This window comes from Pecten maximus, chromosome 8 (assembly GCF_902652985.1).
Source record: "Pecten maximus chromosome 8, xPecMax1.1, whole genome shotgun sequence".
In the NCBI taxonomy this organism is placed as follows: domain Eukaryota; kingdom Metazoa; phylum Mollusca; class Bivalvia; order Pectinida; family Pectinidae; genus Pecten; species Pecten maximus.
Window position 1 is genome coordinate 4,784,252 of NC_047022.1, and position 23,587 is coordinate 4,807,838.

At 34.3% G+C, this 23,587-nt stretch overlaps 3 protein-coding genes across 3 annotated transcripts; 1 reads left to right on the forward strand and 2 right to left on the reverse strand.

Moving 5' to 3' along the window:
* The first annotated feature begins 1,177 nt into the window (after positions 1–1,177).
* On the forward strand, positions 1,178–5,587 carry LOC117333108 (ATP-dependent DNA helicase Q-like 3). Its single transcript, XM_033892240.1, has 3 exons — positions 1,178–1,632; positions 3,343–3,586; positions 3,821–5,587. The coding sequence occupies exons 1-3, from the start codon at positions 1,236–1,238 to the stop codon at positions 4,635–4,637; spliced, it is 1,458 nt and encodes a 485-aa protein (XP_033748131.1). The 5' UTR covers positions 1,178–1,235; the 3' UTR covers positions 4,638–5,587.
* A 6,008-nt stretch (positions 5,588–11,595) lies between these two features.
* On the reverse strand, positions 11,596–12,668 carry LOC117332904. Its single transcript, XM_033891969.1, has 2 exons — positions 12,475–12,668; positions 11,596–11,887 (listed from the first exon to the last, which is right to left on the reverse strand). Exons 1-2 carry the CDS (start codon positions 12,591–12,593, stop codon positions 11,596–11,598), a joined length of 411 nt encoding a protein of 136 aa, XP_033747860.1. The 5' UTR covers positions 12,594–12,668.
* Positions 12,669–17,719: 5,051 nt separating this feature from the next.
* Positions 17,720–23,493, reverse strand: LOC117333109. Its single transcript, XM_033892241.1, has 6 exons — positions 22,245–23,493; positions 21,263–21,836; positions 20,822–20,991; positions 20,470–20,586; positions 19,879–20,088; positions 17,720–18,914 (listed from the first exon to the last, which is right to left on the reverse strand). Exons 2-6 carry the CDS (start codon positions 21,774–21,776, stop codon positions 18,006–18,008), a joined length of 1,920 nt encoding a protein of 639 aa, XP_033748132.1. The 5' UTR covers positions 21,777–21,836; positions 22,245–23,493; the 3' UTR covers positions 17,720–18,005.
* Between the last annotated feature and the right edge of the window lie 94 nt (positions 23,494–23,587).

Genomic DNA, 23,587 nt, shown 5'->3' on the forward strand with positions numbered 1-23,587 from the left:
TAGTGAACTTTGTCATGTGTACTGTTTCTATCCCATAGTGAACTTTGTCATGCATACTGTTTCTATCCCATAGTGAACTTTGTCATGTGTACTGTTTCTATCCCATAGTGAACTTTGTTATGTGTACTGTTTCTATCCCATAGTGAACTTTGTCATGTGTACTGTTTCTATCTCATAGTGAACTTTGTCATGTGTACTGTTTCTATCCCATAGTGAACTTTGTCATGTATACTGTTTCTATCCCATAGTGAACTTTGTCATGTGTACTGTTTCTATCCCATTGTGAACTTTGTCATGTGTACTGTTTCTATCCCATAGTGAACTTTGTCATATATACTGTTTCTATCCCATAGTGAACTTTGTCATATATACTGTTTCTATCCCATAGTGAACTTTGTCATGTATACTGTTTCTATCTCATAGTGAACTTTGTCATGTGTACTGTTTCTATCCCATAGTGAACTTTGTCATATATACTGTTTCTATCCCATAGTGAACTTTGTCATGTATACTGTTTCTATCCCATAGTGAACTTTGTCATGTGTACTGTTTCTGGTCCATAGTTGACTTCGGAGTGTGTACAGATTTTGATCCAATAAAGAACTAGTTGTTTGGCCTGAAATAACACAATGGTATCATGTAAGGAACCCTTATGATATACATTTTGAACTGTTCATTGATACATTGCCATAAAATGCGGGTAAAGGCCCTGTTATCTTACCTTGAGTTGACTATATCTGTTTCGACCTTTGACACGAACTGTTTACATCAAACACATCATATGAAGGAAAATTGTGATTTCTTAAGACTTATATGAGCATGGATATGAAGCATATGGATATTCTGATCCTAAGTGGTAGCACAATGCAATGATTAAAACCAATGTAAACTTACCGCCATCTTGGACTGTTTGATGCTTTGGTGCTGTTATGGTTACGTTGCCTCGGAGCTATTTCGTTGAAATAATTCTTAATGGATACATTTATAACAATAAATTAGACAAAGATAAAAACTACGAATTTATGCAGCTGTTTGGATTTTAATCATTCGTAAACAAAATATACATTTTAAATGACAGGAACGGAGCAACGCATCGCAATGGCGGCCCTTCGAAGGTGTCATTCGGCTAACCTCGGCCGATTCCGGTACCCTTCATCTAACCTCGGCTGTCATTCGGCTAACCTCGGCCGATTCCGGTACCCTTCATCTAACCTCGGCTGTATCAGAGTTTTGATATGCGCTTACGCCAGACATTTGTGATGCGGCTGCCTATTCACTCAGATGTAAACAGACAGGAAAACGTAGTACAACAAAATGGCCGCCTTCGAGGATTGTTTACAGTTTGCTACGCAAACATGCCCTCTGTATTCAGAAAAAGGAGAATTGTGTTGAAAGAAAAACAAGTGGAAACCTTAAGAGCGTTGTATGACGGAAAGGACTGCGTATCGGTTTTGCCTACTGGATACGGCAAAAGCGTGATATTTCAGCTTTTGCCGTGGTTTATACAACGGAAATACAATCACAGCCATCCTAAGACAGTGTTGGTGATATCGCCTTTAAATTCACTAATGCATGATCAAGTCCTTGGTCTAAGGAACAAGGGAGTCGCAGCATGTGTTGGGAATATAACAGGTGAGAAATGTATGCCCTATGGGATATTGTAACGCTCAATTTATTCACAATTATATAATATTTTTTTCTTCTCAACTAGATCTACTTAAGTTATAAGGACTGCAAATTAAAACCGAAGGGTTTAAATTAAACTAAAATACAAGGCTACAGTATATTACACACATATGCAACATATAATTTCTTACCCTCAGCACATGTGCACACGAGTTGGAATTTTCTTTCAACTGCTAGAGCTCGAGGAGGCGGACATAATTATTTCTTAAGTAGCTATGCTCAGGCATTTTTATTTTTTATCAATATACTTGCAACCTGTATGTTTATGCATGAAGCATCTCTTAGGCATGCCAATAAAAAAAACAGAATGAAGATGTGTGGATTTTTGGATTTTTAATGATTTTTTTTAATTTCGGAAATTTGGTAATTCTTGTCAGCTTTGTCAACCATTTTTCAAAAAATGCGTCAGTATGAAAAAAAAATAATTTCAAAGTGATTTCGGCAATATTTACATAAACCACAATATAAAACTATATGTATTTTATCATATGAAAGCAAATTTGGCGTCTAAAACAAAAACAATTTTTTTATCTCTGCGCAAAGATGCCACAATTTTTTAAAAAACAAGCAAATTATCTCCCTTTGCAATTATCTACAATTTTGCTTTCTTCGCCAAAGAAAATACACACACCTGTCTAAAACATGCAAACTAGAAAAATAAGAAGTAACATTTAAATATCTGTATGAAAAGCATCAAATTATAACCAGGGACTGTGTCTGTGACCGTATCTTTGACATTGTTAGAATTAAGACGACTGTCAAATATATTGAAATCACATGAAAATGTATTCTTAACAACACTTGGAAATAATCATTGAGATTTTTAGGAACATGCCAAGTCAATATCAGTCCCGATTTTACTTTCACTAGTTTCAATTTCACAGTAACAAACTTGCACAATATTAGTCACAATCACGTCGGAACGATCGCTTACGTAACTTGTCGTGAGTTACAATACTCAACTATAAGTTAGTGGATTATATATGCTATATAGATAAATTCTTTCATGAAAATGTTTCATTTGGTGCAGTACCATTACTATCTTTTAAATTAATAACTTAATTAAGTTATACATCGACAAAATTGAAGTGTTATGCATTTTCAAATGCTAAAACCAAACCTGCATGAAAGTGAAAGTAGATAATGTCAACATGGTCTGTGGCTTACCATAGTCGTAACGGACCCCATTTTATTTTTTACATATGGTCATTTCGAACAAAAAGCGGAATAATCACACATCTTTTATGGTATGTATGTATAGATAGAACATGTGTTAAACTAAATAAGAGTATTTTTGACATGTAATCAGCGTTTAAAGAAAAATACACGGATTTACAGATTTCAATTTTGGACCTCATCTTACCGCCATTGATTTTCTCCAAGATTTTTCTCATTAACATAGCCTCAATATCATATCTGCATCATCGGTCAATCGAATGTTTGAAAGGTATACGCTTTCATGTGCTAATTTAACGCTATAAAAAGGCGCTTGAGAATGACGTTTTAGGTATAAGGTAAGGTGACAAAAAAAAGTTACCTCCCCTTTGCCTGAGCATAGCTATCTTAAGGTCTACATTAAAGTAAAAGATTCTGTTATTTAGATAATAATGTCTTATATTTTCATTGTGATATATCAGAATATAATGTGTCTTACAGGTACACATGGGATGACCTACAACCTGAAGGAAGATATTGATGATGAAGTTGATGCTGCAGATGAAGCATGCGCACTACAGTCAGACGTACCATTTGACAAAATTGAGAGGGGCGATTTTGTCTTGATCTATGCCCATCCAGAGACATTCATCAAAACAAAGTTTTCCAAACTTATTAGGTCAAAGAGTTTCCAGCGTAAAGTGTGTGCCATAGTCATAGATGAAGTACACATGGTCTCGGAATGGTATGTACTGAGTAGATGTATATTCATGAATAGTTGAGTTGAACCATTTAGTACTTATTAACTTCATCAATGACATAAACATTTGAATAGTCTAGTATTTTTTTTATTCATTTGCATGTTAAGAAATGTTGGTTTCTACTAATGCTATTGTATTATCTATATAGTAATAATAAAGCACATTATTTTAAAGGAAGATTCTTAAGTAAAATTAAAACCATTTTCATTGTATTTCAGGGGTGATGATTTCCGTCCAGCTTTTGGAAAATTGGGAGAACTTGTTTGTATTTTTGAAAATGCAATTCATTTAGCACTAACAGCCACAGCTACTGCTAAATCAGTGGAAAATCTGTCAAAGGTGCTAAATTTTGACAGGCCTGTAGTGATAACTTTGAATGTTGATAGGCCTAACATTTATATCGAGGTGAGGAAAAGACTGCCAAACATCAGGAAGTTTGATAAATTAAACAATATAATCACCCCAATAGCAGATGAACTCCGAGAGAAAAGGGATGTGTTCCCAGTTACGATAATGTATGTTGAAAGTTTGGAAAGTCTTGGATATTTTTTCCAATTTTTGACACATAACTTGTCAGACATATCATACAATGGCGATGCAGTACCACAGAATAGGATCTTTGCACAGTTTCATAAAGATTATCCAGCCTCCATGAAACAAGTGATAATTGAGGAACTAGTGAAACCCAACCCTAAAGTTCGTCTTGTACTTGCAACAATGGCTTTGGGAATGGGTGTCAATGCACCCAGTGTAGAACGTGTGATTCACTGTAGGCCACCAACCACCATGGAAGCATATTTACAAGAAATGGGAAGGGCAGGTAGACTGGGACAATCAGCACAAGCCATACTGTTTTACAACAACAGTGACATAGCGAGAAATAGGAAAGGCTTATCTGAAGACATGCGCAAGTTTTGTACACATGCAGGATGTTACCGAAGAAACCTTGTAAATTACTTTGGATTTGATAGTGTTTTGTTTGATGGTGATAAAAACAACTGTTGCTCTAATTGCAGATCTACAGAAAATCAGTGATGTGACTACACCATTCATTGCTATATAGTATATATATAGAACAAATTGATCTAATGTTTATCATCAATACCTGATCACGAATGGAGTTTAAACCAGTTTGGCTAAAATAAATTGTTTGCCTTGTACTTACAGCCCAACTATTTTTTGTTCATTTAAACAATGTAAAGTCAATGTCTTTCTCAAACCTTTCCAAATGTGAGAAACTGATCATTATAATTAATGTAATATGTATAATAATAATGATTGGAAGCTGTAATATATCAAAATCATAATCTGAATACATTTCCAACCTGGCTGACTTCGGCAATTTTCCATCAAATGTCCTCATTATAATGCTTATATTAATACCTAAAGTTGATTGTTGTTGACATTTGCAAAGTCAAATAAAGGGCAATATATTCAACTTTACTTTTGAAATCTATCATAATCCAGTATATATAACTCTGTACTTTGATTTAGAATCCAAAAAGAAAAAAATCAAAATGGTCACCTGGCCATCTTAAGCTTGCATTTGCTTTTGATAAGGCAACATTTATGATGGATGTGATCTGACGAATAGATGATTGGTATATTGGGATTCTTTAAGATGAAGGTTGTTATAAAAGATGTATGCATGATGGTCATATTTATTATTGAATAGTGAACTTTTAATTATCATATACATGATACATCTTAAACTAAATTATAGTTAATGTTGAAATTGATCAAGAATTTGATGATGTACTGTCAGTTTTAAATATATTCTTTTGTAGAAATTATTGATTTTATTATTTTTCACAGATCCCGAGTTTCAATCATAATCAACCACTTGAAAAAGCACAAGAAATAATAACTCTAAAAGTAAAGCTTCATGTCTAACTTTTATTCAAGTTGCATAATCACATTGTAGTCTTATGGTAGGCTTGGAATAATTTGATAATGAGGGTACATAATTATTTTTAAAAAAATATGAATACACAATTATTGAAAATAAAGTCAGAACCTTAAATCAGTATTTTAACACAATATAAGTATATTAATACTATACAACATCAGTATATTTTGACTAATACTTGAATAAGTGACATCATGCCAAACTGTAATTATAAGTGGTGGACAATATTGGAATTGTGGCAAAATTAATTTAGTAATGGATTAGCAGATGGTATGATAAATTATTTCTAATAATTGAGTTCTTCAAGGTTGGACATTACACAGATGCTGATAATTAAGTAAAGTATTTAACTTCAAAATCATTATTTATCTTTAACAATGTCCAGTTGAGTTCTTCAGTTACGTACAACAGCAATAAAACAGTATTAAATTATACTAATGTGGTGTGCAGAGACTGCATATTTAGGATTTTGCATACAACTCAGATTTTTTTTTATACAATTAACAGTATGAACTAGTACTGTATTAATTTGGCCTAAACTTTGTATAGAGAAAAACTGCCTTGTGAGATTTAAAGTTTTCCTTTGCAATGGTTTGATATGCGAGGAGAAATTGTCTAATCATGGAGGGAAAAAAAGGAATCGGTTAAGAATTTTCTCTGGTGGGAAATTAAATGCTCAATATTTGTATCCAAAATAAGATGTAACCCTCTGAAATATGGCCTATTATAATACATATATATAATCAATTTATATAAAATCTTGATGATCATGCATGGCCATAATGAACCTATTTAAAAGTTATAAATAAAACTGACGTCTATATACATTAATAGAAGATGTTATTATTACAATGTGTTTCTGTAATGAAAGCCATTTTACTGATACACATGACATGTATCACAGTCGTGGTTGTATGTTAGCGTTTCATACATGAAACTTGTATTTGCAAGGTATTGAGCATGATTATGTACTCAAAATATGAAATCCACACATAATTGTTATGAAATGAAAGAAAGATATGAAAAAGTTTTGTTTTTTTTGAAAACCATTCATTGTACAAACGTTCTTTAATTAAATACATGTCCATTGTTAGTCATATACCTTGAATATCAATACAGAACCAGATATAATTGTTTGCTAACATTAAACATGTCTGCCCTTCGACCCAATGCAACCTGCTTTTGAAGGAGATAGCCGAATTAAAAAAAAAAAAAAAACTAGTACAGTTTTTGTCTTATTTTATAAAATGTTAATCTGACTTAATCACAATAAGTTAATTAAGTTTTGATATGCATTTTATAGGACCTTGCATAAGTGGTTATATTTTTTTTTATATCTTATGGAATTCGTGAAAGTTGATTTATTTGATTTTTCACAAGCCTTTACACTAGGGATTAGAAAAGTGGAAATTCGCTCGCCAAAGTGGAAATTCCTACCACTTTTGGCTTAACCTACCAGAGGTTTTTAGTAGTTTCCACTTTATTTTTTATATTTCCGCAAAATGTTTCCTATTACCACTGCTTTAATAGTCTTTCCACGGATTTATCATTCTTACCACTAGCTGTTTAGTCTTTCCAGTACAATTTAGTAATTACCACTAATTATATATAATTTGGTTTAATTGGTAAAAGTAGACCGCTAGTAACTATAAATCGTTCATCTGTTTCAGAATACTTGCCGATGGCCTCGTCACGGCTGAGCGCGTTCACCTGTGTGTCAAACGTGCCCCGTGACGATGGCAAGTAAAGGCTTCATACAGTGAATGCGCTGTAAGTTTAGCTGAACCATAGCTCTTGACGACCATGGAATTATTAAATGTATATGAACCAACTGATTTATGGTTGTTTTGTTTTCATTTCCATCCACTATTTTTACAGTTGAAATCAAAATCCTTTGATGATACAGCGCTGCGTTTGCTGCGTACATATCTGACGGTAGGTATCTAGATGTGCTGCTAAGTGAATCAAAATCACCATGTAAAACCATATGACTATCTTCTGAGAGATGTATTTACCGAAATTATTAAAATGTCCCACACAAAGTTGTATTACGGTGTTTGTTTTCACTTCCAACGGAGAGATCTCGACATATGTGTCTGTGTGTTGATAGCAGATCGAGAGGCACCAACACTGTTACGTAGGTGTGACACGTGGGAACACACTGTAAGTTTAGCTGAACCATAGCTCTTGACGACCATGGAATTATTAAATGTATATGAACCAACTGATTTATGGTTGTTTTGTTTTCATTTCCATCCATTATTTTTTTAGTTGAAATCAAAATCCTTTGATGTGCAGCCGGGGACGTCGTCCCCGATTCCGCGCTGCGTTTGCTGTGGGTACATATCGGTAGGTATCTAGATGTGCTGCTAAGTGAATTAAAATCACCTTGTAAAACCGTATGACTATCTTCTGAGAGATGTATTTACCCGAATTATTAAAATGTCCCACACAAAGTTGTATTACGGTTTTTGTTTTCACTTCCAACGGAGAGATCTCGACATATGTGTCTGTGTATTGATAGCAGATCGAGAGCACCAACACTGTTACGTAGGTGTGACACGTGAATCTCGGCCGAGTTGTGTGCGCTAGACTTTATATTTTGCTGAAACTGTAATAGATTCTACTTTATTATTCGATTTTAAACGACAATACATTGTAGATATCATTTTACTGTTTTGCATGACTTCTGCATGTACGGACTATCCGCGTTGTCTTGGATGACCTTTCACCTTCAATAGATGGCGCTGTGATTGGGAACGTTTATGTGCTTTTTTCTCGAGTTATATTTTGTGAAATAGTGCGGTAGCGCGATATTGTATTGAAATTTGTTTGGTACAACAATCAGACTACTACATTAACGGTATTGTAAAGAATTCCATGATAAAAGTGAACTAGATTCTACGTCCCGGATTGAGGTAAATGTGGTTAGCAGTAACTACAGATTGGTACTTTTATTGTAGGTTAGTCTGCATCATCCTCTCGGATACAATGAAGTGTACGGGTAATAGGATTATCTGCGACGGACATGCAATCCAATGATTATTGATAGATTCTTATTATTATTTTGAATGAAATATGCCACCGGGGAAAAAAAGGTATGGTTGATAATCAGAAGTGTCATAGATTTTACTTCAAGAATTGGAAATTGGATGACGACGGGTCCATAGTTTCATTTTATTTTGGTATGTCCATTATATACAGATCTGAGGGTAAAATATATAAAGCAATTTTACTACAAAAGACCACCGGTTTTATTAATTAATCCAACTCTTATCTGTTAATAATGTTAGAGAGTTGTCAAAAGGTAAATATCTCTACTTGGCTAGCAAAAGACAAAATTGATTAGTGTTGATTATATATCGAACAATTTTCATGTACATGTATGCAACACTCTCCTGTACACCTCAGTATTTGTTTAATGTTATATATCTTGTATACCTGAAGGCCTTAGGGCTTTTGGTAAATAAAAAAACGGGACGGCACCATCCGCATTCATAAGACAATTGTTTTATAGATGTTTCGATTGGGAATTTTAACTGGTCGGATTGGGAAAAATATCCAATTTTACCATGGGAAATGGGGCCAAAATTCTACCCCAAATCGGCCCCCAAAAACATGTTAGTGTGTTACTGTCGTGGGAGGGCGATCAGGGCTAAGAAGATCAACAAGATGTAGTATAGACATATATTTTGTGCATATTAAAAAAAAAATAAAAGGAGTGAGAGAAAAAAAATTGTGTAAACAGTTTAATTTCTGTTGGTGTATGTGTTGATATGTGTTCCTATGGTTGTCCGTTTACTGCCCCGGGTCTAAGCAACCGGTTACACTGGACAGACAGTAAAGGATATCACTGTTCCCACGAGGTATAGTATACAGTATTTGTAAGGTTTTGTCGGAAGCTTTGACCGTCCGGGGAGTCTCTATGGTGTGTGCTACTTCATGTATTGTCCAATAGTGTACATGCACACACAGTGATAGAGATTGAAAAACCAAAAATACAACAAACAAACAAAAAAAAAAAATATTCACAAGATGTTATGTCAGATATAGATTAATTTGCAAAAGAAGTTGCCAAAATTCAGGTTTTGTAATAAGTATGCGTTAATAGGTATCAAGATTCTAGTTAAAATATCTTCATTAAGAGAAAAACACTTTCCCTTTCGACTTTTATGCTAAGTTATCGTGTGAATAAAATCAATGGATCCCATTTTGCCACTATTTTCAATCAGGGTACAGTGGACCCGCGATAATCCGGACGCCGATAGTCTGGAAAACTCATAGTCCGGACGGAATAGCACGGCAACGGATTTCCGTAACGTTATTTGTACTCACCAGTCTGGAAATTCGGATTCCGTTTCCGGAACCCTACTTTGGGAATGGAACGTACTTTTCATTAGTAAATTCACCCAGTAATCCGGACGATGCCCGGTTAAGTCAACCGTGTCGACAGCTGTACAGACTATCGCTTGACACTGTGCGTAGTCATAGCGACCGCTGCCAGGTCATAGCCCCGGGTGTTTACCTGTGTGACAATGTTAGCTTTTTTACCGGGTCTTTTATTTCAGGTTTTTAACTTACGTAAGAATCATAAAATCATGGACTGACCGTAAGTAAACTAATGTAAACAAAATCAACAACAACAAAACGAAAAAAAAAAACACGGACTGATTCGGTGACATTACATCAGAGACGCCATATAGGAAAATATAGAAACGCGTGAACACGTACCTGCAATAAATGCGAATTAGACAACAATAATGTAAGTGCTGAATAAACTTTTGTGAATTAACAAGTGCTACCGAAACCAGGGACATATATAAGTTTCTATTATAACGGGCCATATTAATATAACATGTAACATCTTACTAATATTCTATTATAACGGGCCAAATACAACGAGTATCATCTTACTAATTTCTTATCATAACAGGTTGTTTATAACTTGTAACATTTGATTCTACTATGTTTGCTATGCAACGCCAGTTTTGATTCGTTTAAAACCATGTATTATTTTCAACTAATACAAGCTCGAAAGTCAAGGCTGTAATATTCACCCAATATTGGTAATACGGTTACTTTAGCTGAGTGGTCTAACGGGTTAGTCTCTCAATGACTTTTTATCAGGAAGTGTATGATAGATGTTCTTGATCATGGTACTGTAGTGTCTGTACAAAGACATGCATATTTTATACAAAAAAAAAAAAAAAAAAATTCGTTTGATTTCATCAACATGAATTCCCTATAGTATAAACGCAATTCTTAACAGAATTCAAGTTAAATTTACGCACAACCTGTATAAGCATACTTTCGGAATTTTTTGAAGTGCACGGAAACCAAACGCGTCAACTCACAAGTAATTATCGGCGCGTGCCAATTAGAACGCCAGAAATCACAGACACCTGTGGTGTAAGAGACAGGTGTGACGAGCGTAATCTCACACCTGGCAATTGTTTCTCTGAGCATGTTTGTTTATTTATTAAAGTCTGTTGACTTGCGACACACGAATTGAAAGTAAAATTACAAGGATCTCAATCAATTCACGATTATTACACAATTACAAAAAGTCATACACTTTAACCATTGCGAATTCATAGATTATATCTTTCTCAAGCATTTAATCGTCGATAATCCATGAGACAGTGACATGTAAAATAAGGGATAAAATCTGTATATAATTATTTAGAAGTGTGTTGGAGGCTTCAACACGGGTTTTCATTCGGGAGAGATTTAGTATATTGTAGATCATGATCTATACAATATATTACTCTCTGAATGAAGTAGTATCCTTCATGACTAAAAGAGGGTTTTGTATAGAATACAACGCATAAGTTTACTGTACCTTTGTATTTCGTCTTTTCTCACAAACCAGAGTATCCAGAACTGTTGTATTTTTGTGGTATGCTTATTTGAATATTAATTTGCGAATAAAATAGCACATTATTTTATTAAAAGAAATATTGATGCCGTGTTCCTTTTATAGTAACGAGGAAGAAATGGTAAACACATAACTAATATACCTTTATTGGTGATTGACCGATTATTGGGTCGTGTATGGCATATGTTTGCCCCTGGTATAATACATTATTCTTTGTTACCCAAGCGGTCATTTTGAGAGTCGATTTCACTAAAATCTTTTTCTTTTTGAACGCTCAAACTGATATTGCTGGATTTCGACTTCTTGTCGGCAATATTCGCCGAAATCATCAACCTCAAATCTCGTGTCCAGATCGTATTCAGACATGCTGTGTTGTTACTGTTCACACTGTCGTCTATACTGCTGGCCACCATTTCAGTTACTGTTAAACCTGTGGCGTCATAGACTTCAAAATCAGCGTGACTGACCGATACGCTGATTAGCAGTCGACCGACAGCGCTGTAATAAACAAATGAACTAACAACCGAAGGCAATCGTCATTTTAATGGCCACGTGTTTCATTGACAATCATTCATCCTTATGATATCAACCTAGGAGGTTCTTAAACGATTTTTTTTCTTTCTCAAATCAATCCACCGCAACTGAGGGACCTACATAAGTTGCGATGTCGTAGCTCAAGACGACGGGTGCATGCTTAGTGCAAGGATATAAGTACTTCAATGTAATTTGGCTATCTAGGATATGAATCATTTGATAAATCTTTCTGCCATTATCGCATCACAATGAATGGTACAATATATTAAAATTGCGAAATGCGCTGATGAATGATCTACACGTGACGTTATGGACACATTTACGTTTCTGGGCATGACGATATGACAACTGATTGTAGTTTTTTAATATATGCTGGAGTATTAATCACGTACCCGTCCTTCTAGTACATGTTTTGTTTTAAGTACAGCAATTTAAATATTGCTACAGAATGACAGTTTAGAACAAAAAAATACTGATAAACACATGGGACCAATTCAAATCCGATCACTCAAGCCTTTCCAGTAGAAACAATATAGGTCAAATCATCTTACCTTAGTTGGTCACCGAACAATTCTTTGCTTGCAATAATTGATAAAAGTGGGTACCAATGATAATAAGCCTCTTGATTATCCCATTTTGATTGCGGACTCTGTCTTTCGTTGTAATTCATTGTGATTAGACGGTTCTTCTGGAGATCTTTTTTATTAACAGGTGACGGTGGGTCCACGCGAGATTTGTATACTGGTCATAGCCATGTACGCATTGTATACAAAAATTAGAAATATTTCATTACCGATAGATCTGCAGTTAAAACTATTTGATGCACTTGTTATGCCAATTTTGTTATATGCATGTGAAATCTGGGGCTACGAAAATACTAAGATTATTGAAAAAATACACTTACAGTTTTGTAAAAGGATTTTAAATGTTCGCACAAGTACGCCAAATTATATGGTATATGGTGAATTGGGTAGGTACCCTTTAGAAATTGAAATAAAAACAAGAATGATTATGTTTTGGCATAAACTCATAACAGGCGAAATGAAATTATCTACTACAATGTATAAATTAATGTACAAGTTACATCAGGATTCAGTATTTAGTTCTAGATGGTGATTATATATACGAGACATATTGAACAATACTGGTTTTAATGATATATGGTTACTTCAACATTCTTGTACAAGTAATAGAGAATATCTTAAAATAATCATTAAACAAAGACTTCAAGATCAATTTGTTCAAAAATGGTTTAATGAAATTGATAGCTCCTCGCGAGGACAAGTATATTCTTTGTATAAATCTCAGTTTAATTTTGAACCATACCTATTGAAATTGAATCATAACGACCGAAGATATTTGTGTAAATTTAGAACTTCTAATTTAAAATTTCCTATAGAGACAGGGAGATGGAATAACGTTCCTCGCGAGGAAAGGTTATGTCCTCTCTGTACAAACTGTGTTGGTGATGAGTACCACTATCTATATGTCTGTAAAAATGATTCTGTTGTAGCACTACGAGCAATTTATATACCAAAATATTATTATATTAATCCTAATTGTGACAAAATGAAAGGAATGTTCTCTATATGTAATTCAGGTTTGTTAAGTAAAGTAAGTCGTTTTATCCAAAGAGTAATTAAGCTTTTAAGTATGTAAAGAACATTAGAATAATTCATGATTTGTATGATTTATCTTGATTTGTCTATTGATTACTTTGTCCATCCAATAGTTCTCTTTTTCCCCTTTATGACCTCTTGTTACATATGTATATATGTCATGAGTGAACCAATAAAATCTTGAATCTTGAAATCTTGAATCATAGTATAAGTTGTTGAAATCGACAGGCGTTAAACAAGTGAATACATTTCTACGTCTATGGACCTGGTACAAATGATGGTGTTTACCTTTAAAGTTAAATGAATGTTAATAAAACCAAAAATATCAATTCCAGCGGTATTAACAAATCAGTGTCACTTCAGTTCATTTAATTTCGTAGACCTATCTGCCCACAAGTCGCTACCAGACATCTTGTGAAAACAGAAAGGTAAGAACTCATTGTTATCTTTCGTGGGATGATGAAAATGACTGACGTCGCCATTTTTTTGCACCCTATAATGGTAAGTAATAACATCATGAAATTACTAGAAAAGTTCCGTTGCGTTAATTATAATAGGTCGTTTATGTATACCCTGGTACCAGGGACCTATATATTTAGTATATAGGTCTCTGCTGGTACTGTACATTAAATCCAATGGAGAGATCATTTTTAAACCAATGATAAAATTTAAGATGACGCATTTTGTAAATTAGAAAAAAAAAAAAAAAAAAAATGAAATCCACTAAAGCAGCCGACTATTTTTTAATGGCGGGAATCTTGCAATATAACGTGGACAACAGAATGCATGTGTTTGGATATCTGATTTCCTAGGTATGTCCGATAATTATTAAACCCGTATTCACTTAACAATGTGACGCTTAGTTAAGTATCAGACGACTTTTGACTAATTTGTGTGTAATCAACCCAGTTCTGTGATCACTGCTTAAAACGTAAATTTGTATGTAATTAATAACATGCATCTTTCAATGAGTCGTCATTTCACGTAACGGTGTTACAAAGCCGATATCCGTGTTTAATTTCCGATCATAAATTTATTACATGTATTTGAGATTAATCAATTATCGTATCACGTAATGTATGATTGTGCATAAATTCTGTAACATTTAGGTCGTAGAGAAAAAGCAATGTACCGTTATAAAAACAAAAGCTACACATTGTAACACAGGTAAACACCCGGGGCTATGACCTGGCAGCGGTCGCTATGACTGCGCACAGTGTCAAGCGATAGTTTGTACAGCTGTCGACACGGGTGACTTGGCCCGACATTTTTTCTCCTCGTGGTGAAAAAATCGTCCGGATTATTGAGGGAAATTTACTAATGAAAAGTACGTTCCCTTCCCACTGGTGAGTACAAATAACGTTACGGAAATCCGTTCCCGTGCATTTCCGTCCGGGCTGTGAGTTTTCCGGACTATCGGCGTCCGGATTATCGCGGGTCCACTGTAATGTGATTTAAATCGTGTTTTTATTTTTTGACGAGTTTATGGTCACTTGGTTACTTCGGTGAATCCAAATTTCAACAATCAAATTATTTTGTCACATGTAAAAAGATTGCAATAATACTATCTTTGAAAATATGTCTGTCAACCCACCGTAATAGTTAATTTGGTAGACTTACGAATCTTGGTTCATAACGGACTATCACACGTTTATCAGTTAACTTGATTGACAGCTGACGCTTTTATAAGACGAGTCCGTACCCGACCGAGCAACGTACTGTGTAATAGGACTATAGCAGGGTTATACCAGGGACATTGATATAGAATACTTCTGGAGAAAACTTGCTAAAAACCGACTATACATTATTTGATACACAATTTATTTCAAATATTTAATGAGTGAATGAGGAATGTATTCCGCTTTTTACATAGTTAAAACGCTAAAAGAGAACAAACAAAAACAATAATCGTTTTGTTATTAAAACAAAAAACTTTCTTGATAATAACTTATAACCCATCTTGAAAATCGAGTCGCCGCGGGTAAACTTTCAGACGCCTACTTTTACCAAAATCATCACATGTGATATAGGACCTATATACACTTTAGGTCCGACACCCATATGATCTACGAAATGACTTAACCCGTGGATGTAATGAAGACAAACTATTGTTTTCACTTATTTGACCATCGACGTGCATATATCAGTTAATCACGTGTAATAACAGGTCTCTGGTTTGACGATCCTTCTGAAATGAATTGAGATCAAATTAATGAAATATCGTAAGATATCCCATCTTCGCTGTAGCTGGCCGTATTTTTCAAGGACTAAATACCAAGTCCGTGGTTGGAGGCCTAGCAGTCTAATTGCTGTAATCTACAAATATAAAAAAACAAAATCTTGCCTTATAAACGTGACCGTTGTGTAGACTTCCTGAAGTTATTAAACACAGCGCCGTCTATTGAAGGTGAAAGGTCATCAAAGACAACGCGGATAGTCCGTACATGCAGAAGTCATGCAAAACGGTAAAAACATATCTACAATGTATTGTCGTTTAAAATCGAATAATCCAGTAGAATCTATTACAGTTTCAGCAAAATATAAAGTCTAGCGCACACAACTCGGCCGAGATTCACGTGTCACACCTACGTAACAGTTTTGGTGCTCTCGATCTGCTATCAATACACAGACACATATGCCGAGATTTCTCCGTTGTAAGTGAAAACAAACACCGTAATACAACTTTGTGTGGGACATTTAATAATTCCAGTAAATACATCTCTCAGAAGATAGTCATACGGTTTTACAAGGTGATTTTAATTCACTTGGCAGCACATCTAGATACCTACCGATATGTACCCACAGCAAACGCAGCGCGGAATCGGGGACGACGTCCCCGGCTGTACATCAATGGATTTTGATTTCAACTAAAATAATAATGGATGGAAATGAAAACAAAACAGCCATAAATCAGTTGGTTCATGTACATTTAATAATTCCATGGTCGACAAGAGCTATGGTTCAGCTAAACTTACAGTGTGTTCCCACGTGTCACACCTACGTAACAGTGTTGGTGCTCTCGATCTGCTATCAACACACAGACACATATGTCGAGATCTCTCCGTTGGAAGTGAAAACAAACACCGTAATACAACTTTGTGTGTGACATTTTAATAATTCAGGTAAATACATCTCTCAGAAGATAGTCATATGGTTTTACAAGGTGATTTTAATTCACTTAGCAGCACATCTAGATACCTACCGATATGTACCCACAGCTAACGCAGCGCTGAATCGGGGACGACGTCCCCGGCTGTACATCAAAGGATTTTGATTTCAACTGTAAAAATAGTGGATGGAAATGAAAACAAAACAACCATAAATCAGTTGGTTCATATACATTTAATAATTCCATGGTCGTCAAGAGCTATGGTTCAGTTAAACTTACAGCGCGTTCACTGTATGAAGCCTTTACTTGCCATCGTCACGGGGCACGTTTGACACACAGGTGAACGCGCTCAGCCGTGACGAGGCCATCGGCAAGTATTCTGAAACAGATGAACGATTTATAGTTACTAGCGGTCTACTTTTACCAATTAAACCAAATTATATATAATTAGTGGTAATTACTAAATTGTACTGGAAAGAATAAACAGCTAGTGGTAAGAATGATAAATCCGTGGAAAGACTATTAAAGCAGTGGTAATAGGAAACATTTTGCGGAAATATAAAAAATAAAGTGGAAACTACTAAAAACCTCTGGTAGGTTAAGCCAAAAGTGGTAGGAATTTCCACTTTGGCGAGCGAATTTCCACTTTTCTAATCCCTAGTGTTAGTTGATCATGATCATGAGTGCCATTTCAAATTATTACACAAATTCAGAAAAATTACACTGCCAGGAGATTCTGTTTATTGCATATATATGCAAATTTATTGTAAGATGAAAATGATACACAAAATAGTCCTATTTTTTGGCAAATTTCGACATGATTTCTTTTTATCTTGTCAAAGATTTGATGTCATATTCATTGTAACAATACATCATGACATCACAATGCTATTAAACATCCAATAATATCATTGCCATGACTGTATGATATGATAGAATATATAAATATGCATATGCAAGATTGATATATAGCAATTATTGCACATGATTCATATGTATGAATGGTGATAAAGCATAACATCAAATCCAAAAGAATTGAATGAATAAAATAAAGTTTATATTAAAAAGATTATTTTCATGGTTTAAGATTAATTGCCCAGACAGTATACATTATTATGTAAAACAGCCACTTATTTTACATTGAGTGTTAATCAGCAAAGGTGATGCAAGTTTCTTGAGATATCTTCAACAGTTAAGAAATTATGCCTAAGCAATAACTTATTAAAGAATCATAAGAAGAACTATTAAATGGTAATACCATATGGCTTCTAACTTTCCTTGATCATGAGGTGACATACATGTCAAGAACATATTTCACTAATGAATGTTATACATGTAATATATTCTTGGAACTTTATTCCAACTCACTGTCATCTTCACTGTCATCATCCTCTGCCATTGGAATAGAAATTCCTAATTTCAGTCTTTGTGTGATCCTAGTGACAGCGGATTTAAACAGACTTCGCTTGACATCAAATGGGGAATCCCGAATCTCCCTGAAACTTTTCAGTTGTCTCCCGCTTTCCTGATCCCATACTTTTAGTGGAATTATTTCCTTTAGGAGGACTTTTACATCGCCTTCGAATGACCTTTTCTTATGCTTTGTCTTTTTGTCACAGATTCCCAACATACTTTCGACATTTTCAACCACATTCTGAATAACCGGGGCAGCCTTTGAGATGGTTATGATTGCTTTTTCTGTTTTGTTGGCTCCTAGTCCTTTAATCAGGTCCTTCAGCACCATGACTTCATTTTCTTTCTGAAGGTCAGCTGCTTTGTTTTGGCCAATTTTCCCAGTTAGATTTACAAAGGAGGCAGCTCTTACCTTTAGAGCCATTTTCTCTGACAACATGATCTCGGTCTTGAGTATGTAATCAATACATTCTTCTAAGTACTTTGAGAGAGTAGAGTGGCTGAAGAAAACAGGTATACAAAATTTCAGATTGATGTTATTTCTGTAGATGTCTCCTTCCTTAATGGTATCTTTGAAACTTAAGATGAGGAAATACCACTGTAAAAACTGCATAACATAGCTGTGAAGATCATCACTTTGCATTTTTCTAGTTGTTACTTTCACAGGTATTTGGCCATGAACAGTAGGTATGTTAATGGTAGACCCCTTCTCTGCTTCCTCTGGTGTGACATTGAAGATGAAACGCTTGTTGTTGACATTAAGTGCAAAACACAACATGTTTCCATCTGGAACACTTTCGATAGGGTATTCTGTACCAAGCACATTGACATTCAACATGATATTGGGATCCTGCAATGAAAAAAATCACAATCTTAATTTTAACATACCAGAACTTTTCATGTAACATCAAGTAAAAAAACATAAATAAGGTGAAAACTTCACTGGAAATTTACTTGTGTACCATATTTTGCCAGGTATATACATGTACTCATAAGCCCATGTTGGGGAATAAGCCCATCTCCAGCAACAACAACCCCCTTCTTTCTCCACTACTGTTTTGCATAGTTCCATATTAAGGAATAAGTCAAAGCTATTTGCCACTTTTGAATGTCCAATTCAAACAGAAAAAAAGACTTCCTGTCTTGATGGCATTATTTTTCTCCAGATAAGTTTATAACTTGAAAAAAACAACTTTACAGAAAGAACATTATGAAAAAAATAAACATAACAAACTTAAACTGTCAAAATTCAAGATGATTGCTTCTTAGCCATTTTGTTTTCCAAAGTCATTATGGACTAGCTAGTCACACATAACGAGCAAGGGAAACCTACAAATCCAGTTGGAGAAAAATCCTTCCAGTAGATCATCAGTATCAAAATTTAATATGCAAAAAAAAAAAGACATCTTTAATATAAAAAAATTCAAATGACATACATATTGAACTTGAGAAAAATCCACAATGCACTTTCTGACTAAAATGGTAAAAAATGATTGTTTATATACGGACGACTGACAGACTGACAAAGGTTTATTTTGTTTAAACGTCCTATTAACATCTAGGGTCATTTAAGGGCGTGACTGTTTTTGGAGATGGTGGAAGTACTCTGAGAAAACAACCGACCTTGGGTCAGTACAGGCAACTGCCCCGCATGGATTTCTATCTTGCGACCATAGGTGGAGGGCTAGTGATAAACCATTCAAAAGTGTTAGGGCACCTTAACCATTCAGCCACCATGGCTCCCTGACAAAAGGCAAATGGAACAGATAGTGGGCTCAAAGTTAAATCATCCATAGATATTTATATATACATACTTTCAGAGGAAATGACTGCCCCAGGCTATCAACTATTTCAGACATAATTGTTGAGAACAGCCTTTCTTTGTCCTTGGTGTGCATCATCTTTACATTTTTTGTCAAAAGTGGGTGTTGTGGTTTGTCCTCAATGCTGTCCATGTGGAAGTGTTTGAGAATGAAGGACAGGAAATAGGCACATCCAACAGTCAGTACAAAGTCTTCGTGAGCCTGAAAAACAAAATATAGTCTAAAAGGACTTGCCAAACACCCAAGAAATGTGACCTTCACAGATATTTTCTCATATAACAGAATTCCACTGAAGATTATCTTTGACAAAGCAGACTCTTCGTTTTTTACTTTTAAAGAAATAATTACAGTCCTTTTGTATAACATCATGTTGAATAAATTTGTGAATGTACCAGAGACAAGATCCATTGTGCCAGGTGCTATAAAGCTCACTTCTAATTTAATTCTTCAATCTGAAATTTTTGAATATTATAAACTTCTGTAACCTACATAAGAAATTACGAAGTAGCAACAGAAATTATTACAGAATGTAGAACTCTATGCACACAGGTTGTTTTTCTCATAGATGAACAAAATTATTACTTCAAAGCGTGTCTTGACTTTTCCATTGACATTGGATCTCTCGATCAATATTTTCATATGGCATAGAGTGCCCCTTTCTCTTCCACTTGTGTTACTGTAAAACCTTTTATACAATTTCTGCAATGAATAAGACATTACCAGTGAGTTATTTTTTTGAAACATTTTAAACATAAATTTCTTTATGATTGCTTTTATATAAGGCTTAAAATAGAGAGAAACTTGAATCATTCTATTTTAAACTACATCTTATGTAATTTAATAGTCATCATCTGTATCTTTTGAGGATATACAGTTACTGCTTAAAAGCTACAAGCTGTATTTTGTCATGATATATGTTTCAGCTTTCAATTACCTCCAACAAATCTTGCAATGTGTGAAACATTTCCATTATCACTGGATACAAGTGTTCTAGTCGATCTTTTGGCGTCAATGCTCCAGCTACCAGATTCTTTGCCCCTTGCAGTCTAACTCTGGTCAACTGATCCCCACCAACAGGAACTTGCAAGTGATCAAGCTCACCACCTGATATAATTCATAAGATATAAGCATCAAGCATGTATCTGCACTGAAGTTTTAGCAAATGAAACAATAAAAGTATAAAGTATGTCAATTTGAAACATATCTAATTGAAGTAAAAGCAAATTAAACACAGTTAAACAGAGTGATCAGTTAATGAATGGTTACACATTTTTTTTTATCCTATTTGAGTTCTTGGAAAGACTTCAAATTTTCATAATTATGATACCAAGAATTATCAGCAATATGTAGCGCATGTAGAAATATAAATATATACCTCGTCCAACTCTGGAATACCATGAACAGACAAGCTTCTCATATTCATTCATGATTTGCACACAGTCTGAGTAGCGTGCTTCATTTTTCAGCATGATTGGCAACCAAAATACTTCAGACTTTTTGCACATCACATCCTGTAACTCATGCGGGATATGATGTGGAATAACTGGTTTCATCCACTTGAATCCATCAAGGTGCTCAGATAATATCCTACCTAGAAGAATTTTCAGGGAATCTTTATATGATTTGTCCTCCACAGTTGATGGGACAAAATGTTCATATGGTATGTCCTCAACATTTCCTACTGGCTTTGTGTTGTCCAGATTTTGCACACACACACGGTCAAATATCAGGTCAGAAGCAAAATAGTGATAGTCACGATTCTTGCGGTCCATCCTCATGTCATTTGTTCGGACATATATATCAAGATTATCTCCATTTATCTTGCCATCTTTACCGTCAGCAATCTTCCCTAAAATATGCCTATTGCTATATTCAGCAAAGTGATCCATGAAATTCCTCTTGGTCTCATGTGAAAGGGTTATGTGAATTCTATTTAACCGTTCCAGCAGCTGAAAAAATAAATGAAATACTACATTATTTGATTGTCTAAAAGCATTTATTGATACATTATAACATTCTTAGTTAACCTTTTGCTCAGTATTACTACATGTAAATTAAAAAGAAAGATATGCATATCTTTGTGTTTTATAATATGGTTTATATCATATTACACTCAACTAGCAATGGTTCTGTATTTTTTATTTATTTGACCAAAAACAAGTTAAATGTACAAAATCATGAACATAATCATGGTTTAGCATACAGATATGAAATATCATTATTTTGCAAAAAATATGTATCTCTTTATTATTAAATGCAATTTCATTATCAGATCTTTTAATCAACTATAACAAGGTGTAAAAATACATTGAAACAGAATGTAATAAATTACTGATGGGTGTGATATCTATACATACACTCTGGATTGAACAATATTCCTGATATTTGGTTTATGTCTTCAGCAGGTTTTCCTCCTCCTTCTGGACTCATGCATAAAACTATGTAACAAGAACAAGTGAACAGTAAATTGAACAAATATTGTAAAACATACACAAAAGTACTATTCTTCGTAATTTCATTCATCATGTTACATTTAATGAATTGAAAATCTTGATAAAAACAGAATAGTACCTCATACATGTTTTACAATGTAGCATGCATATAACAGACTATAAATCTAATTTCAACTTTATAATCATGCTTTCAGTGAACCACATTAAAACAAGAGCACCACAAATTGTTGCACGATACACCTGTCTGATCCTTTACACTGATTATTGGATTGTTTTATATTTAAATTCTTTTTGGACTTGGTAATAATTGTCCAAAAATAGTAAAATGAATGGGTCAGAAATATTGAGAAAAAAAAAGTAATTAAATGGAAACTTTACCAGAAATTCAATCTGTATTGCCAAATTCTTAAAACGTAAGAAATATTTTTATCGAAGTAGCATCCCTGTGGTTTGAATTTGCTGGTTTATGTAAAGTGTCAAAAGTACATCATTTTTTGTGTGTGTTTTGGAATGTGTTTTTAATCACATTAAGTTGATATTACATTATTATGGAAGAGGATAACAAGTTGACCTAATAATAATGGGGTTCCTGATCATGATAAATATAAAATAAGTTTATCCTGAAACATTTATGAGTTATATCAGATTTCTTTCTTGCAATTGTTACATACAACTGATTATATATATGTGTACAACTAAAGCTGTCATGTCTTCAATGGTTGATAGAGTTTCTGGACCCGTCGTCTGGATATCAGTATGTGTGGAATCAATATAACCACAGGCATTGGTCAAGACTCATAAATTTATTTACAATAATCATTGTACTGTTTACCGAATTGTCACGGTCAATATTATGACAGAAACTAAGTACATGTACATATATGAAACTTTTTTATGTTACAAAATATTTCTTAATTTCACCAAACTTCAATTATTGTCAATGAAGTCTTTGAGATCTGAATTGATTGACAGAAAGTCCTGGACTCCTGCAGATATTTTCGGAAATTAATGACTCAAAATATGTTGGAGTCATGAAACATATGTTTTTGCTGACTTAAAGTAATAAAGAACTTGAACTTGCTTTAAAACTCCAATCTAAAAACTCATAACACTGGATCATCTCCAATAAAAAATTGAACTGGCAAACGCTCTAGAACAGCATACATTCTTACCTTGTTATCTGCATGATACCTGATGGAAAGGGCAGTGTATAGCCTTTGAATTGCACAGGCTTTCACATTTCTACT